This window comes from Hypomesus nipponensis, chromosome 17, assembly GCF_054491055.1.
Source record: "Hypomesus nipponensis isolate SF chromosome 17, ASM5449105v1, whole genome shotgun sequence".
Taxonomy (NCBI): domain Eukaryota; kingdom Metazoa; phylum Chordata; class Actinopteri; order Osmeriformes; family Osmeridae; genus Hypomesus; species Hypomesus nipponensis.
In genome coordinates, this window is record NC_140377.1 from 22,394,846 (window position 1) to 22,413,226 (window position 18,381).

Consider the following 18,381-nt stretch of genomic DNA (forward strand, 5'->3'; position numbering starts at 1 on the left):
AGGATGCTGGGTACTGTAGGAGAGATGGGACTCCAGCAGGAACACGGGTGTGATCCACGTTCAGCAGTGTTCCCTGCCTTCTCGTCCGTTCAGAATCTTGGCATCTTGCGATGAGTTCAAGGTAGTTTGAACACGGACTAAACAGGCTGTTTTCCCCCTGACCCAACCCCTAATCCTGCCGTGCTGCAAAGGCATGGAGGACTGCACGCTCGACGCACAAACACCATCTCTGTGAAGGGCTCTCTCCTTTACTCTGGATCTCATCACGATTCATGCCCAGCCCCAGAAACCAATTACACGGCCTGGGTGGTGGACCTGCAGAGAACAGTGACTCTCCATGAGCAATTACCTCCCAGCAGATCCACAGGAGGCTCCCGTCGTCTAGCTGCTCAGCATCTCCCCCGGAGTCACGGCCAACCGTCTGTAAGCGTTTCAAAACAAGGAACCGTTTGCGACATGCCTTTAAAACTAATAGAGGTGAATGAGCCGACTGTTGGGCTCCCCCTACTGTTGAGTCAGACTCCAGCCCAATTAGGATGAAGACATCCGCTGAGTTTTTCATGTGAAGCACCAGCTGACCCCCGGTAGCGACGCGTCTGCTCCCGACCCCGCTCTGCTGGGCTCTGCGGCTGAGTCACCAGGCCCTCCTTTCAGGTCGCTCCTCCATGGAGTTGCTTTGGCGTGTGTGGAAGCCGGTTCTCAAATCCTCTCGGATCGGGAGTGGGTGGAGGGCTCGGTCACTCTCTGGTGTCAAGTAGGAGATACTTAGGATAAGCTGCTGTTTCGTCTGGATACAAAACCACGCACTAACACTTTACCTCCTCCTGAGGATGTGTGGAATCGAATCTTATCAAGCATGCTTCTGTAAAGCCCTTTATACAGGCGATGACACTCAGGGCTTGGCTTCACTCCTGCCCATTGAAGTGCACCTCAGCCGACCTAAACCTTCAAGGAAGAAAACTCATTCAGAAACATGTTAGAAAGCTTGTGAGGAGCAGTTGAGTGAGGACTCCCCTCCTCCAGAGAGGGTCGACAGAGAGGTGCAGACCAGAGGCTGAACAACAGTCATGCATCAAGAGGAGAGAATAGAAATGTGCACATGGATGTTGAAACACAGATATACAGTTGAAACAGTCTCTAACCACCTCGCTCCTCAAATGGATGATTGCTGAATGTATGGACCACTTTACAGTAACGCTAATATAATCCCTAATCTCGGGGAATGAGCCAAAATATGAAAAGTATTCTGTTCTGTATTCAAAGTTGACTGTGAGAAGATATACATTCAGGCAGAGTTTCCCAGCCATGGATTAAGTTTTAGACTTAAATATTTTTCATTTAGGCAACACTTTAGATGAGCTCACCAAATTCATAATTTATTAACCAATTTGTTACCTATTAGTTAACGGTTTGTTCACCATTAGTTATTTATTGTTTATACAAATTGTATCATTATTAAAGCATTTGTTCACACAGTTTGGGTTAGGGTTCGGGTTTAGGGCTAGGGTTTAGGTTTAGGGTTTAAGTTTTGGTTAGGGTTTAGCTTTACTAATGCTTTACTAATGATACATTTTGTATGAACAACAAAGAACTAATGGTGAACAAACCGTTAACTAATAGGTAACAAATTGGTTAATAAATTATGAACTTGGTGAGCTCATCTAAAGTGTTGCCGACAAACTTTGTAGTACCATGGCGTGTGATGTACTGTCTCCTTGCGGCCGCGAAGCAAAAAAGCTTTCTACCGTAACGTGTTCACCAACTGACTGTGCAATGCTTGATAGATTAATATTTCTGACACTGATTGGCCCTTGAGTAAGGTGCATTCAGCCTCCGACCAAAGACAAACACTGTAGGAGCGGTTTCCAGTATAGATTGGAGGGATTTGCTGTGTTTCCCTCTATGTTTGTCATACAGTTGGGTGAATAACTAACCTTGAGGACATGAGAGGAGAGAAAAAGAGGGTGTGTATGTGTTTTGTGTACATCTGTGTGTGTGTAGGTGTTGTGTGTGTATGTGGTGTGTGTGTGTGTGTGTGTGTGTGTGTAGTACACCAACATGGCAGGTGTGAGCGTGTGTATGCGTAATGTGTGTAGTATACGAGTGTGTATGTGATATGTTGTGTGTGTGTGTACGTGCGTGTTGTGTGTGTGTGTATGTATGCGTTGTGTGTGTAGGAATGTGCAGGGGTGTGTAGGTGTGTGTGTGCGTGTGCCCATGTGTTTCAGCATTCAAAATGAATGTCTTTCAAAGCAATTATTCAAGCATCTACAAAAAAACAGCTATCATAATTCTAAAATGAACAGACCGACAGCACTAGAGACTCATTGTGACAAATACAACAAGTTCAAACCAGAGTGTTGTTGAAGTACAGCACTTTGTCATGAAAGCTGCCACTTACAGATCATCCCTCGCATTTACTTTACATGGAGGGAGTCAGGTGGCTGAGCGGTTAGGGAATTGGGCTAGTAATCAGAAGGTTGCTGGTTCGTGCCAAATGACGTTGTGTCCTTGGGCAAGGCACTTCACCCCACTTGCCTTGGGGGGAATGTCCCCGTACTTACTGTAAGTCGCTCTGGATAAGAGCGTCTGCTAAATGTAAATGTACACATCACTGGAGCGGGTCTGTATCTGACTGTATCTGACTGTATCACAGTAACACTACCTTGTCAAGCCCTCCCTGACTGACAAACCAGGCATGGGGGGACCGTCACTTTGGGCGTCTGCCTGTCATGGAGCACACAAGGGGGTTCCAGCCCTGCCAGTCATCCTGAGAGCCACCGCCTGCCTCATCAGCTCGTGTTATAGCTGATGATGATGACGCCAGCCAGCGAGGGAAGAGGGTGACATCCTCGTAGCAACAGGAGGGGGAGAGAGTGTGAGAAAGAGAGAGAGGGGACCAAGTGTGGAAGAGACTGGGAGAGCAGTTGACGGGAGAGGAGAGAGAGAGAGAGAGAGAGAGAGAGAGAGAGAGAGAGAGAGAGAGAGAGAGAGAGAGAGAGAGAGAGAGAGAGAGAGAGAGAGAGAGAGAGAGAGAGAGAGAGAGAGAGAGAGAGAGAATAATAATAGCCATCGGGGGAGGAACTGCAGGGCAGGTCTGATGTCCTGTAGATGTGCTGCAGCTGTTAATCCGCCTGTCGTCGTTGTAAGCAGGCTCCTGATGTCGTCCTCGTGGCTGGACGGAGCCAGGTGTCTGTGGGCGTGCAACAGGGCCCTCTCCTCTACCGTGGAGGCGGAAGTACTGTGTTTCTGTGTGTGACCTTTGGTGCACCATGGAAGCCCTGTGGTCTGGCTGCAGACCTGCCCCACGCGTCTCTCAAACCTCCCAATTTGATGACCAGTCACACAGTCCACACATGACACCTCTGGAGTCAAGGGCATGTCACATGGGTTGGTTGTCTTGGCAATGTGGTTCCTCACTCCAGGTATGTTGTGAAAGCTTTTGAACTGTCAGTAGTTGGTAAGGACAGAGAGTTTTGTGTCTGAGAAAAGGTGATCCAGTGGTTGGTTTGACCCTGATCAACGGCAGAGATGGGTGTGACTCACTGAAAGTCAAGAGTGATTGATTATCCTTCACAGGCTGCCTAGATGACACCTGAAAACTCTGACTCGCTAGATTTCAAGGCAGAACCAAGAAAAAACATCACATTATTTACATTTGGTCATTTAGCAGACGCTTTTATCCAAAGCGACTTACAAAAAAGAGCAAAAGGATAGCATAGGTCAATGATCATAATCAAAATTGTTTTTTTTGCAGTCATTGTCTGGTAAAGACACTGGGCACTAATTCAGCTAAGCAACTGGCATCGGTGGGCATTTTATATTTGCATTTCATTTATTTAGCACCGTGCACAGTACTATAGCGCTACCCTTGCGTTTAGCGTTCAGGATTTACATATTTTAATTACGCAGCATTAAGTAGAACGGTTTATGAATCCATGGGTCTGTTTAGTAGCCTTCAATAGATGTATCACTCTACGCGATGAAGATCTTCCAAAGTAACAGTGCAAAACATATTCATGTTAATTTGATGAAGAGAGGGATTTTCAGGGCGCAGACGGGGAATGTAACGAGGGGAGATCTCCCCACAGCCTCACTCCCGTGCACATATACGCACACGGTTTCATTTCAACGCCTCCTACTTCGCTCCGTGGGGCGGCTGAGAGCAGGAGAGCAGCGTTACCTAGTTACAAGCGAGAGATGGTGAGACAAGTAATGTTATGCCGGTGTCTTCTCCAAACATTAGGACTGGGACTTGGATCAGGTGGAAACTAAAGTGAGTAAGCCTAACGTTTATTAAACTGAAGAACCCTACCGAGTTCTGACCGTCAAAACAGTTGCTTTTGGCAAATTCCACCCTGAGCGATTACGCTGTAGTCTACTACCTGGAAGTTTAGCCTAGTTAATTTATTTTAAAAAGTGTACCTTTATCAACACGTTTGCGGACCAAAATCCGACATTCAAAAGTCGCCTAGTCTGTGAGGTAAGTAAATTTTTTCTTTTTCTTTTATTTGTTTGTAAAACTAGCCTATTTATTTGGCTATGAAAAGTACAACTGCCAGAGGTATTTCTGCGGTCTTTCTATGGTGAACGCCTTCTCTCGTTTCTTTGCGGGGTTTATTTGCAATGAAACATTGGGATAGTTCTACAAAAAAACATATTCAAGGACATTATTGTAGCATCAAATTAAACTTTTTGATGAGATAAACTGTAACATCCAATCCGTCCCATGTTTTTTTTTTGTTACGATCTCGCCTTCTCATACACTTGATGTCCCGCATCATTATAGTCACCTACTGCTTTATCAATGCATTACAATTCAGACCTATGTAGACAAGTTTAGGCTATTTAACGTGTAGGCTGTGTGTGGGCGGTCTCGTGTGTAAAATATCAAAGGTGTAGGCCCTAGCCCATAGGCAAATGTGGCACAATACAGGAACGTGAACGATTTTCAGCAGTCTGGCTCTTCAGCTGTTTGTAATTGGTCACACTTAGCACACACTGGGAAGAGAAACAGAGAAATAATTGAGACACTGACAAACTGAGAACTGAGATCGAGGTCAGTTTCAGCGCTGAACCTCTTCTGTCAATCAAAGCGTCCAGTCGGCGCAAGAGGAGTCTCGTGATGGCTGATGGACCGCAGAAGACCAGCACGCTGTCTGCCTGCTTTTGCATAATTGACTTCTTCTGTCATTCAGCGCGAGTCTAGTGTTTTGCACGGTATTAATTTGTATTGATCCCAGCCTTGAGATGGGAACAGACCGGCCTGGAAACAGTATTTAATTGTATTGAACGGGATTCAGATGGCTGAGCGGTGAGGGAGTCTGGCTAGTAATCAGAAGATTGCTGGATCGATTCCCCGCCGTGCCCAATGACGTTGTGTTCGTTGTGGCAAGGCACTTCACCCTACTTTCCTGGGGGGGGGGGGGAATGTCCCTGTACCTACTGTAAGTCGCTCTGGATAAGAGTGCCTGCTAAATGACTGAAAATGTAAACGTAAATTACACTGTTCTGTCACAGCCAGAACACTTACAGCCAGATTGCACCTGTCAGAGTGGCCTTGCTCAGCCAATAGTTCTAGTTAGGACTCAGGCTTGCAGGAGCATGCCAGTGATAAATATGTGTGTCTCTCTCTTGAATGCTACATTACCATGGTGTCAGTCATCTCTAACTGGCTGCTAGCAGGGTGAAGGGGGCTGAAGCTTCCTCCCCTGACAGTGGAGCTCTTCAACAGAGGCTGCTCCATCATTCGAGACAGTCATAAATGTCCAATTACGCACGGCATAAACCCAAGTTTTTATAAGTGTTCGTGTGTGCCTGGACGCAGGGGCGTAGCGCGTAGGTTTGTTTTCAAATGCGGGACTGATTTTTAAAAATAATTGAGGATGCGGCCCTTAAATATTTTTTAAGCCCCTTCTGCCTGAATGACACAGGTAAACGGTAGCTTGCCTGCTCTGTCGTTGCTTGTACAGCATAGAAGTGACCATCCACTCCCAACCCGATGCTCTGTGGGCCACTCTGCACCTCCAAACCTGGTGCATGCTGGGAAGGATAAACAGACATGTTCTCTCATTGCCAGGACAAACCCTTTACTCAGGTCAAAGGATGCAATAAGCACTGATGTTTCTAACTGAAAAATGAAAACGTGAGTATTGCAGCCTTTATCTTAGCAAACACTCTGAGCTTCTTTGTAGTTCAAGTGACCATAACAAAATAGTTTGGAATACATTATGTGAATTCGCATAGATTTTTGTCACTTGTAATTCTTCTCAAAGAAAGGTGAAGAACTGTTGAATATTCAGACATGAAAAGTAATTAGCACCTCTTCCTGCTCAGAGAGACACAGACAGTGACACAGCCGCTTGTACACAAACACGCACACGAACCACAGGGGGCAAGTTCCTCCGCCTTCCCAGAGAAGGCACGGCCTCATTAAACGCAAGGCCGCTTTTCAAAGAGAGCGCTAACTCAGCGAGGGAGGAAAAACAATCGGTCGCACGCCCCGGGACCGGCGAACAGAAAACCACCCTCAGGTCCTCACGTAGCGCAGCACTTGTCACACTCACCTGGTTCCCCCTCCCTCCCTCCCTCCCTCCCTCCCTCCCTCCCTCCCTCCCTCCCTCCCTCCCTCCCTCCCTCCCTCCCTCCCTCCCTCCCTCCCTCCCTCCCTCCCTCCCTCCCTCCCTCCCTCCCTCCCTCCCTCCCTCCCTCCCTCCCTCCCTCCCTCCCTCCCTCCCTCCCTCACACACCTCAAAAGCCCCGGCTCCAGTCAGACACTCAGCCCTGGCTCCTGTCAGACAGCTGGACTCGTCTCTGCCCCGGGAATGTGCTTGGTGCATGGGGATGGGTCGGAGCGGGACGTGGGGACTGGACGAGGGCAGGGGGTCTGAAACTGAATGAAGCTGGTGGAGAAGAACAGCTCGGTCGTCCTGGGCGACAGGCCCATCTGCGGAGGATCAGCTGGTGTCTGGTGTTAGTGGACCTTGAAGAGCAGGCTTACTAACACTGCTGCAGACCAGCACTGACACACACTCCGCAGGTTGTGGAGGGAAGGGTATAAATAATCACATGAATAAATCATCAAACATTCATTTATAGACGTGCTTCATCATCACTCCTTAATGTATTCAAGGCCTCCTGTATGATTTGAATTATGTGGGCGGATGGGACTTTCTGAGATGGGGAATGTGCGCTCCAGAGCAGTTAGCCCACACACAAACAAACACACACATAAACACAAAGAACACTGGACATAGACAGGATCTGTGCTAGTTGCCTCTGGCACATCCCACACACACATGCTCTCTTGACAATGTTTGGTTGCATGACACTTACTTGTAACACACAGGCACTTTTACACACACATACAGTACAAACACTTATACACCAACAATACACACACACATACACACACACATACATACACACATACATACACAACAACAATTATGTTTCCAGAAGGTCTAACCGCACTGAAACACTGATACCATGGCAAACATTTTGTACCATTATTGCTGTAACATCAACAGATTGTACCATTATTACTGTAACATCAACAAATTGTACCATTATTACACTGAAATAAAATACACCAACACACAAGTAATGGTTCAGAATGCGTCATTTATCATTCAGTACCCTACAGCAGTTGCGAGAGAATGAGAATGAGAAACACCTCGACAGATAAGTTAGTCAAACAACTGTACGGTGACTCGGTCAAGCATGGCCGCGACCTTGACATGGGTCTTTGCATTCACCATGCGCTGACGGGCACTGGTTTCATCACGAGACAGGATCTTTGTCACCAACGAGAAGAAGGGGATCGATGTCATGCTCCTGCTGCAGGCTGCTCAGGATGTCTCCCCCTCTCTCTCTCTCTCTATCTCTCTTTGGGCTCCATGTCTCTCTCTCTCTCTCTCTCTCTCTCTCTATCTCTCTCTCTCTCTCTCTCTCTCTCTCTCTCTCTCTCTCTCTCTCTCTCTCTCTCTATCTCTCTCTTTGGGATCCATGTCTCTCTCTCTCTCTCTCTCTCTCTCTCTCTCTCTCTATCTCTCTCTTTGGGCTCCATGTCTCTCTCTCTCTCTCTCTCTCTCTCTCTCTCTCTCTCTCTCTCTCTCTCTCTCTCTCTCTGTCTCTCTCTCTCTCTCTCTCCCTCTCTCTCCCTCTCTCTCCCTCTCTCTCCCTCTCTCTCTCTCTCTCTCTCTCTCTCTCTCTCCCTCTCTCTCCCTCTCTCTCCCTCTCTCTCCCTCTCTCTCTCTCTCACTCTCTCTCTCTCTCTCTCCCCCTCTCTCTCTCCCCCTCTCTCTCTCTCTCTCTCTCTCTCCCTCTCTCTCTCTCTCTCTCTCTCTCTCTCTCTCTCTCTCCAGGTCTGGTAGAGATGGAGCCCAGAGAAGTTGAATTAGTTAAATTGTAAAAGATGGAAAGACGTGTGCAAAACTATAATATTCATGAAGCTGGGTTGGACGTGTCTGCTATCCGTATCAAGATGAGAGATCAGACTCCTGCACTGAGAAGATATTGAGACTTGATTGGAAATGAAAGGGCTTCTCTCTACTTCTCTCTCGTGCACCCCTGAAAGACAGAGCTCCAAAAAGTCACACCGATAAATGCTTGTGTTGCCAATGTAACGGGTATGCAACGGACGTGGTCTTGCTACGCGTCGTTTGCTGCCATCAGGACTCGATCTGCCACCTCTGGACTGCCAAGCACAACCACTACCAACTACGCCAAAGAAAAGCTAGCTATTCAATGACGCGGGTGGCCCATTACATACCTGAGGAGTGAGTTTCACCGATTCACACCGGTTACACCAAGAGACCAGCCAATGATAGATCATGTTAATGTTTGTCGGGAAGCAAAAGGCTGATTCTCCTCCACTAATGAGGAGTTATTTACTCAGTCAACCAGCCTTTCATTTAAAACAACACATTAAAAAAACTGGACTTTGTAGAATATAACCTTTATCCTTCAGACACCTAGCTTTGTTTTCACGTTTGCAAAACTTGAACTATGAACCCCCGCTCCAGGTATCCTCCAATCAAACGGCAGGCAGGTGTGTCAGGGAGACCTCGGACACAAACCCTGGAACAGTGAAATGGCTCTCTGCAGGAGAGCATTTAAACCTCCAAGTTAAAGTACTTTCTGGTACCTATTTCCTGCAACATAGATTGAAGAGTCCTTATCCTCACCCACCCTGGTTGAATGGCGTAGATCTATTTTTGGCATGTCATTTTATTACCAGAATTCAGGGGTTTGTCTTTCTATTGTGGATGACCAGAGAAGATATTAAGCAGAGTAAAACAACCCAGGAACATTAAACAGAACTGAGAGACCCAGGGCGACCAGAGCCAATGGCATACAGCTTAGCTGATTGCTGTTAATAGAAAGCCTTCTATCATTTGTTCCCAAGACAAATTGAAACTGTTACTGTCAATCACAGGCCTCGCCATGGCAACAACACACATGAAAAGACAGGCGTTGTGGAGTGGCCGTCTTTCTGATCCTCTTCTGCCCTGTGGGAACACGAGTATCGATCAGGTTTAACAATCTCACCAAAGCATCAGATGACCCCGACGACCTCACCAAAGCATCAGATGACCCCAACGACCTCACCAAAGCATCAGATGACCCCAATGACCTCACCAAAGCATCAGATGACCCCAACGACCTCACCAAAGCATCAGATGACCCCAACGACCTCACCAAAGCATCAGATGACCCCAACGACCTCACCAAAGCATCAGATGACCCCAACGACCTCACCAAAGCATCAGATGACCCCAACGACCTCATCAAAGCATCAGATGACCCCAACGACCTCACCACGGCACCAGATGATCCCAACGACCTCACCACGGCACCAGATGATCCCAACGACCTTGAAACCCAAAAGGTAGAGGAGGCCCATGTCCTCTAAGAAGCGATTCCACCGCTGTGGCTGTTTGAAGCGATGAAGCGGGACCCATGACGTAAGATGCCGTATGTGTAATCTATTTACGGATCATGTCTGTCTCCTTGGTGACCGGATCACCAGCCTCGGACCTCCATTTGCAAATTAAATAGATGTATCAATCAGAGGAGGTGGTTCACGACACAATGGCCAGCGGGTGTAAGGTACTCAATGTGGCAGGAGAGATTAACGAGCCAGATTAAGACATGACAAACAGCGTAGATGAGAGCCAGGGTTCTGAGTTATGAGATCAATTATCCAGACTTGAGCCTGAGCACTGGGTGTTAGAAATAAGCTATCTGGGAAATGTAGATTGAAATACGTCTTTGGGGACTGTTGTATTGCAATATCTTGCTTGCACTTGATCAAATTACAAGACACTGGTGGAAGGCTTGCAATGTGAACATTATTTGTGCTCTATATCTACTGCAAAACTTAAGTATTAAGACCTGTTCTGCTCAACATTATTATTGTTGAATGATGTGAAATATTGGGTTCACTGGATGGTCTTTGGTGACAAGGAGGCCTCAAACGCAGGACCTGATCTGCCAACATCCCAGCCAGATCTAAGTGAATATGTTGTTTTGAAGTGGCTCCAGTGAGCATCTGTGTCAGAAGCATGTCATCATCTTGTGCTGTGGCCATTTGTTTGGTTCTCTGTGATGTACGTTCACAATCCCAGGCTTTTCTTTCATCTCTGTTCCTGATGAAACACAGAGACAGTAGGAATGTTTATAGGGGTTGTCGTGATGGTGATGAAAAAAAAAGAAAAAAAACTGTTTCAGGTTATTGGAAACTGTTGTGAAGGAGAGGGAGGAGAGGGGCCAGGGGGGAAATCTGAAAGCAGAAAATGAAAAATACGAGAAAACTACGGTTCGTTCTACCTTGAGAGGTGTTAGGATTGTCTCTTCATTCATCGACATGGTTACCAGTGGAGTGTTCCTGTGTCGCGGAGCTGGAGAGCAGTTCCAGTGACGCTGAGAAGCACTCTGCTGTTGCTGCTGCTTTCATCCAAGTGCTGATAACCTTTCCGTCAAAGTGTTTGATGATAAGACCATCAATAAACTCAGGTCACATCACAGATATCCCCTCTAGGTTATATATTTAATTTCTAATCAAATTATTTCAGACGGCTTTTCAAAGCTGAGAGAGAGAGAGAGAGAGAGAGAAAGAGAGAGAGAGATGTAAAGAATCACAAAAAAACAGCAATGGGGTTAGATTTATCTCTGGGAAAGCAAGTCTGGAATCTCTGATGAAAGACGGAGCTCATGTCCTGATCATCATGGAAAAGGGAATATTGCTGGGTACACACTAAGAGATTTTTAAAATCTTATAAGATTTTCAAAATGTGACAGACCACAAACATGAGGCCAAAATAATGTGTTTGGTGTGCCATGATTGTCCCCACACATCAGGATTTCTGATCATAATTATTTACGATTTGCGATCGGGGCGGCTCCGACATTCTTTCAAGAAGGTTCACTCCTAACCATCAAGATAATCTGGACGTTACCTAGGATTACAATGATCAATTATCTTGTGACATGTACCCAGCACAGGAGAGAAAGCTTGAGACACAGAGGCAAGTGCCGTCTAATCACGTATGCTGAAGGAACCTGCCAGTTAGGCTCTGTCTTGTTTCTGTGATTAAGATCAGGCAGCTCCATCCATCCAACCCCATCCATCCAGGATACTGACCTGCCCCATCCATCCAGGATACTGACCTGCACCATCCATCCAGGATACTGACCTGCCCCATCCATCCAGGATACTGACCTGTCCCATCCATCCAGGATACTGACCTGCCCCATCCATCCAGGATACTGACCTGTCCCATCCATCCAGGATACTGACCTGCACCATCCATCCAGGATACTGACCTGTCCCATCCATCCAGGATACTGACCTGCTCCATCCATCCAGGATACTGACCTGCCCCATCCATCCAGGATACTGACCTGCACCATCCATCCAGGATACTGACCTGTCCCATCCATCCAGGATACTGACCTGCTCCATCCTTCCGGGGAGTCTCATTTGCAGTTTTCCAAGAGTGCCACTCATGTCTCATGACATGTACGCCCTGAACCCATGACCTTTAGCATGCCCTCTATACGCCCTGAACCCATGACCTTTAGCATGCCCTCTATACGCCCTGAACCCATGACCTTTAGCATGCCCTCTATACCCCCTGAACCCATGACCTTTAGCATGCCCTCTATACGCCCTGAACCCATGACCTTTAGCATGCCCTCTATACGCCCTGAACCCATGACCTTTAGCATGCCCTATATACCCCCTGAACCCATGACCTTTAGCATGCCCTCTATCTAGAAAAATAAGAAGCTATCCAGAGCCCGGGGGGGTTTGTTCGGGAGACGTCAGAGTGTGGTGGATGGAGAGAGAGCCAGGTGCCCTGTTTTCCCAGCCCCTCAGACACATCAGGTTGTTTACCCAGAGTGACACATCCAGGGCTTCATGTGAAGGCCCCTCCGTAGCGTCGCAGCTAGCTCAAGTTTGCTTTCATCTCAAGCACTGTGTGCGCACACACTGACACAAGTATACGGTACTGTACACTAATATTGACACTGACACATACGCTACACACACACATTAATCCCAAGCCGCCGTGCAGATGCGCCTTACAGTGCGGTCTGGCCCTGAGAGGTTGGATTGTCATGATGTAAATGATTAGCTGCTGCAGTGACGACGTATGGGAAAACACAATGTTTGACCTGGCTGAGGTGTCAATACCCAGGAAAGCTAACCAAACACAGACTCATTGCCGTGCCGATCTACCCCAGCTCTCCTCGGCTCGGTTAATTGCTTCCTGTCTGAGTCACAGGCGTCTCATTTGGTGTTTTTTTTTACAAGTTTGTGCCCGTTGTTGAGTTATCTTGCCTTTTCTACTCTTTTGTTGTTTCTTGTCTTCATCTCACTGTTTCTCTTCTCTTTTTCAATGTTCTTTTTACACTTCAGAGAGTCTGCCATGAATGAAGCTCAACAATTAAACATTTTTCTCTCTCTCTCCCTCTCTCTCTTTCTCCCTCTCTCTCTTTTAGAAATGTTCTTCGGCAAACGTCCTGTTCTCCCACAGTGTCAATGGGTGTAAGCTTCCTGTGATAAGACGTCCCTGCCCCCTGGTCCTCTACCCTCCTGGCCCTCTACCCTCCTGGTCCTCTACCCTCCTGGCCCTCTACCCTCCTGGCCCTCTACCCTCCTGGCCCTCTACCCTCCTGGCCCTCTACCCTCCTGGCCCTCTACCCTCCTGGCCCTCTCTCCTCTATGTCCCCCTGTTCCCCTCCCCCTCTAACCCCCTCCATGGATGACCCTCCCATCCACCTTCCTGGAATGGCAGACGAGATGTGGGAAAATGGCTCCCTCCTCAGCCCCTACGCCGCCCTCCCCTGGTCTCTCCTGTGGTTCAACTCCACCCTGTTCAACTCCACCCTGTTCAACTCCACCCTGTTCAACTCCACCAACTCCACAGAGCCGGACCCGGGCCAGGGGCTTGCCGGGGTGCTCTTCCCCCTCATCTACATCATCGTCTGCATCATCGGCCTGGGAGGCAACACCCTGGTCATCCACATCGTACTTCACTACTCCAAGACCGAGTCGGTGACTAACATCTACATCCTGAACCTGGCCATCGCTGACGAGCTGTTCATGCTGGGACTGCCCTTCCTGGCTGTCCAGAACACCCTCCAGACCTGGCCGTTCGGCTCCTTCATGTGCCGCCTTGTCATGACGGTGGACTCCATCAACCAGTTCACCTCCATCTTCTGCCTGACGGTGATGAGCATCGACCGCTACCTGGCCGTGGTCCACCCCCTCCGCTCCTCCAAGTGGCGGCGCCCCCAGGTGGCCAAGATGGTGAACGGGACGGTGTGGGCGCTGTCGTTCCTGGTGGTGCTGCCCGTGGTGGTCTTCGCCAACATCGAGAAGGACGGCGGCAACTGCAACATCGACTGGCCCAGGCCGCAGGAGGTGTGGCGGGCTGCCTTCATCCTCTACACCTCCACGGTGGGCTTCATCTGCCCGCTCCTCATCATCTGCCTCTGCTACCTGCTCATCGTCTTCAAGATCCGCAGCTCGGGGAAGAAGGTCCATGCCACCTCCACCAAGCGCCGCAAGTCGGAGCGGAAAGTGACCCGCATGGTGGTGATCGTGGTGGCCGTGTTCGTGTTCTGCTGGCTCCCCTTCTACGCCTTGAACATCATCAACCTCCGCGTGTCGCTGCCCCCCGGGTACCAGGGCCTCTACTACTTCGTGGTGGTGCTGGGCTACACCAACAGCTGCGCCAACCCCATCGTCTACGGCTTCATGTCGGACAACTTCAAGAGGGGCTTCCGCAAGGCGCTCTGCCGCTCGTCCAGGAAGGTGGAGAGCCATGAGCCAAGGGAGCGGCAGCAGCAGGAGCCGGCGGCGGCGGTGCAGGAGGAGAGGCGGAGGGTACTGATGCCCAGGGAGAGCCTGAGGAGGGTGGTCCGCGACGAGGAGGAGGAGGAGGAGGAGGACAGGGAGGACGTCACGGAGATGACGGAGATATGCCGGATCGCCCAGAACGGGAACGGGAAAGGACAGGCCGAGAGCTCCTCCAGAGGGCTGCCCGGAGGGAAGGGAGAGGACGAAGAGGGCCCTGAGCTGGGCTCCCCGGGAGGGAGAGCCACGTCTGGGGAGGCTGGCCGGAAATGCCCCTGCTCGGGGCCTGCAGCCGCCGTGCCAGCCCTTCTTCATGGGGCCCAGAACGGCAACGTCAAGCCCCTGCCGGAGGAACCGGTGGAAAAGAACACCTCCTTGGAGATCAGTTACCTGTAATGACAAATCGTTTCTCTGAATGTCGTCCGACGCGCTGCTTCAATGGAACGCTCGGTGTTCCGCTGTGTCGCAGAACACTGACTCTCTGACACGGCACAGTAGAAAACCAATCGATGTTAACCGTTCCCTTTAACTTTTAAGGCTTTCCCGATTAATTTCTTACCGCAGCATTAAGACAACAGATCTGACGTGATGTAAAACACTGTGCAGACTCCATGAAGCCATTTGTGTTCAGATTTGTTCTAGCAGACGTTTGTGTAGCATTTGCGTTTGTGACGCTTGTCGTGTAAGATGAATACAATATGTATATATGTATGTGCCTATGTATGACCAAGTCATTGAATTCTGAAAATGTACATAACTTCTCCCAGTGTGACAATGTGTTTCCCTCAGAAATGAAGGTATAGGATCGCAGACTCGTGACTTTCTGGAGTTTGGGCTGGAGTTGGCAGGCACCCAGTGATTCGACACATCAAGGTTGTTTCTGTTTGAACTTTGTCGGGGAGAGCGTATTGGCCAATAGCACAACAAATGCATATATGTACGTAGTAGTATCGTTTTTGTAAAACACTGCCATGATAGGATAAAAAAAGAATGATTTCAACATCAGAATGTAAATGTATATGTGTATGTGAACGAGGAAGTTTGGTAACCTTGTCTGGGACTCAGAAACCTAGATGTTTCTGTAGCCACATGGGAACTGTCTAACGGTAGGTACGTTTAGAAGGGTGAAGCTGGCGTTTCACAGCTGATTGGTTATCCAAGCATACTACAACCTGAGATATTACATACATGTAAATATACACACACATGAATGTGGTACATGTACCTACATGTCTTTGCAGTTATGTAAAGCAGCCTGATCATCTCACTAGCTATCCCTTAAAGGGTTAAACATCCTTACAAGCCATATTGAACATCCTGACTGACCAAGTGCCTCATTGTACTGTGACCATTATTCTTCAGTCTCCTGCATCCCCCTCGTTGATCCGAACAATTCTATATTCGGAGTGGTAAACACACAGTGGTCACTGCTATCTAATAAATGATAAGAGTGTGCTTTTCCTCTAGCTTACAGCCCTGCCTTTTAGTCTACACGCCCACACACACACACACACACACACACACACACTACCGTAGACGTGAGAAAGCATGGTTGAACTCACACGGCAGAGATTTGTTGCTATAACACCAGATTCGATTTTTCCCCTCTCACTTTCCATCTCCATAAAACTGTACATGGGTTGTAAACAGAGTGCACATGAATGATGTTGAATGATAATCGGTTTCTTTTTAGAAAAGGTGACTGGTTGATGTTGACGTGTGTAGACTTTATGCCCTGTTCTGTGTGTGGTCCAACTGTTCTCTCAGTGATAATCCGCCTATGCTTACCGTAGTAGGCTATAGGTGAAAAGGTGTCAGATATATGACCACGTGATTGGTCGAGTGCAGGTATCTACACGAATCTGTGTGATTCATTGGCTGATTCCCACCCACATGCTCCTGCCCTCATACGGTTTAGAAACAAAGAGGCGAACAAGACTGCAGGCGATGGCTGAAGCTGATTTCACTCACCTATTTGAGCAGCGGCTGCTATGGAAACCCTATGCAAACACTGCCACGCGCTCAAGGTTAAGGACAGACCGGTGCCTACTCCATCCAGAAAGTTATTGAAATTTGTGTGGACCGTAACTCAGATCTGCTGTTTTGTCGGGGACTGAGTCTCACTATTCAAGGACATGTCTTGTCACTGGTATAGCTTTGACCACAAGTCTTCACATGAAGGTTTTGTCGTTGAACACGTTCCATTAGGGCCATGGGCACAGTGAGGGAAAATATGAGAGGACAGCTTTTTTTATAACTGAGGATTTGGCTGATTTGCCTTTTTCCAAAAGTCCCACCAATATTTAAAGGCAGGGTAAGTACATTTTGGCTTGCGTTTAAAAGTATCTAACCCAAAACATCCCACCCCCTCCCTTCAAAGCCACTCCCTTAAAACACATCAACGTTCCTGCCTGACCAGTCCTATGAGTGCACGAGCAGAGTATGTGCAGGTAGGTAGGGAGAGATGCAGGTAACCTGTCCAATCATTGCATTCGGTCTGAATGTAGTCCAAACACTGCATTCAGTTTGAACACAATGATTGGTATCGGATTTATTTTAATTTACTGTCAGAGCAATTGATTTATTGACGGCTATCAGGATGTGAAGATTATCAGCAAATGTGACAAAAAGTGTTTCTCAAAAACTGTACCTACCCTACCTTTAATGAAACCGCCCCTGATCGGGCTCACCAGAAGGCCAGCAGGGTTATGGTGCTCTTTCTTTTGGCTCCTCCGGCATCCTTCTTTCGCCAAACCAAAACCAACAGAATCCAGGCTTCATCGTTGCGTAGACAGGGACATGGCAGGCAGACGAGAGACAGCTTGGGGATAAGACTAAACAAGTAGGTTGCTGCTGAACTGTTCATAAAAAGATTGTTATTGCTTATCAAGTGCAGATGCTCTACTCTGAAAAGCAAGAATCTTGTGTTCTTGTGTAGCTGCAGTGTTGTTTTGTGCTGCAGCAGAAATCAGCCTCTCATTTGACAAATAAAGATTCTGTTGCTGTGAAACAGCTGTCTCACTTCATTATGTATATTAACCTGGGCAAGAGAAAACAAACCATGATGTACCACAAAAAGTTCATTAATTCTATTTAGGCCTTTTGTCTGACTAAATCACTTGGAAAGGTCTAATCATCAGCTTGTTTTCTAAATTCTGTATTCCTAAACTCCACACTGACAGGATTCAGAGACACTTTGACTGTGACTCCTCCCCCATAGCACCATAGCAACAGAGACACTTTGACTCCTCCCCCACAGCACCGTAGCAACAGACACTTTGACTCCTCCCCCACAGCACCATAGCAACAGACACTTTGACTCCTCCCCCACAGCACCGTAGCAACAGACACTGTGACTCCTCCTCCACAGCACCGTAGCAACAGAGAGACTTTGACTCCTCCCCCACAGCACCGTAGCAACAGACACTGTGACTCATCCCCCACAGCACCGTAGCAACAGAGACACTTTGACTCCTCCCCCACAGCACCGCAGCAGTAGTTTTTCAATCCATCCTTGACATCCTTCAATACCATCAGGGCTGTTTGGACACAAAGTACTCAACACCAGTTTATAATGGCATTGCTAGGCTTGAATACCTTCAGCAGGAACTTAGTATCACAGACATGTAACATAATATACACATACGCATGTGTGTGCACAGAGAGACAGTTACAGAAGCAACATAAAATGGGATCTGAAGTCTGAGTTTTCACCAGAAACATGAAGGATGAAGTTTATAGGCTGACGGGTTATTCATGAAATGATCTGCCATAACAAAGCTGATGTATTGCCTGATGTGTTCATCGGAAGGTGGAATGTCAGTGTTCACCACAGGAATGTCTGGTGACCCCTGGAAGCTTCCTGTGGGAGCCCCTGCTGTGGAAACTGTATTGATCTGCATACAAACTAATTGAGGCCCTCCATTAAATTCAAAAGGAAAGAGGATGTATTCCTGCTTTAAACCTCTGAAGCCTTTCCTCCTGTGTGTGTGTTCACTCTATAGCCTACA

At 48.0% G+C, this 18,381-nt stretch overlaps 1 protein-coding gene across 1 annotated transcript; it reads left to right on the forward strand.

Annotated features, from left to right (window-relative positions):
• Window positions 1-13,234: 13,234 nt before the first annotated feature.
• Window positions 13,235-14,980, forward strand: sstr3a (somatostatin receptor 3a). Its single transcript, XM_084677453.1, has one exon. It carries the CDS (start codon window positions 13,235-13,237, stop codon window positions 14,765-14,767), a length of 1,533 nt encoding a protein of 510 aa, XP_084533579.1. The 3' UTR covers window positions 14,768-14,980.
• Window positions 14,981-18,381: the final 3,401 nt, after the last annotated feature.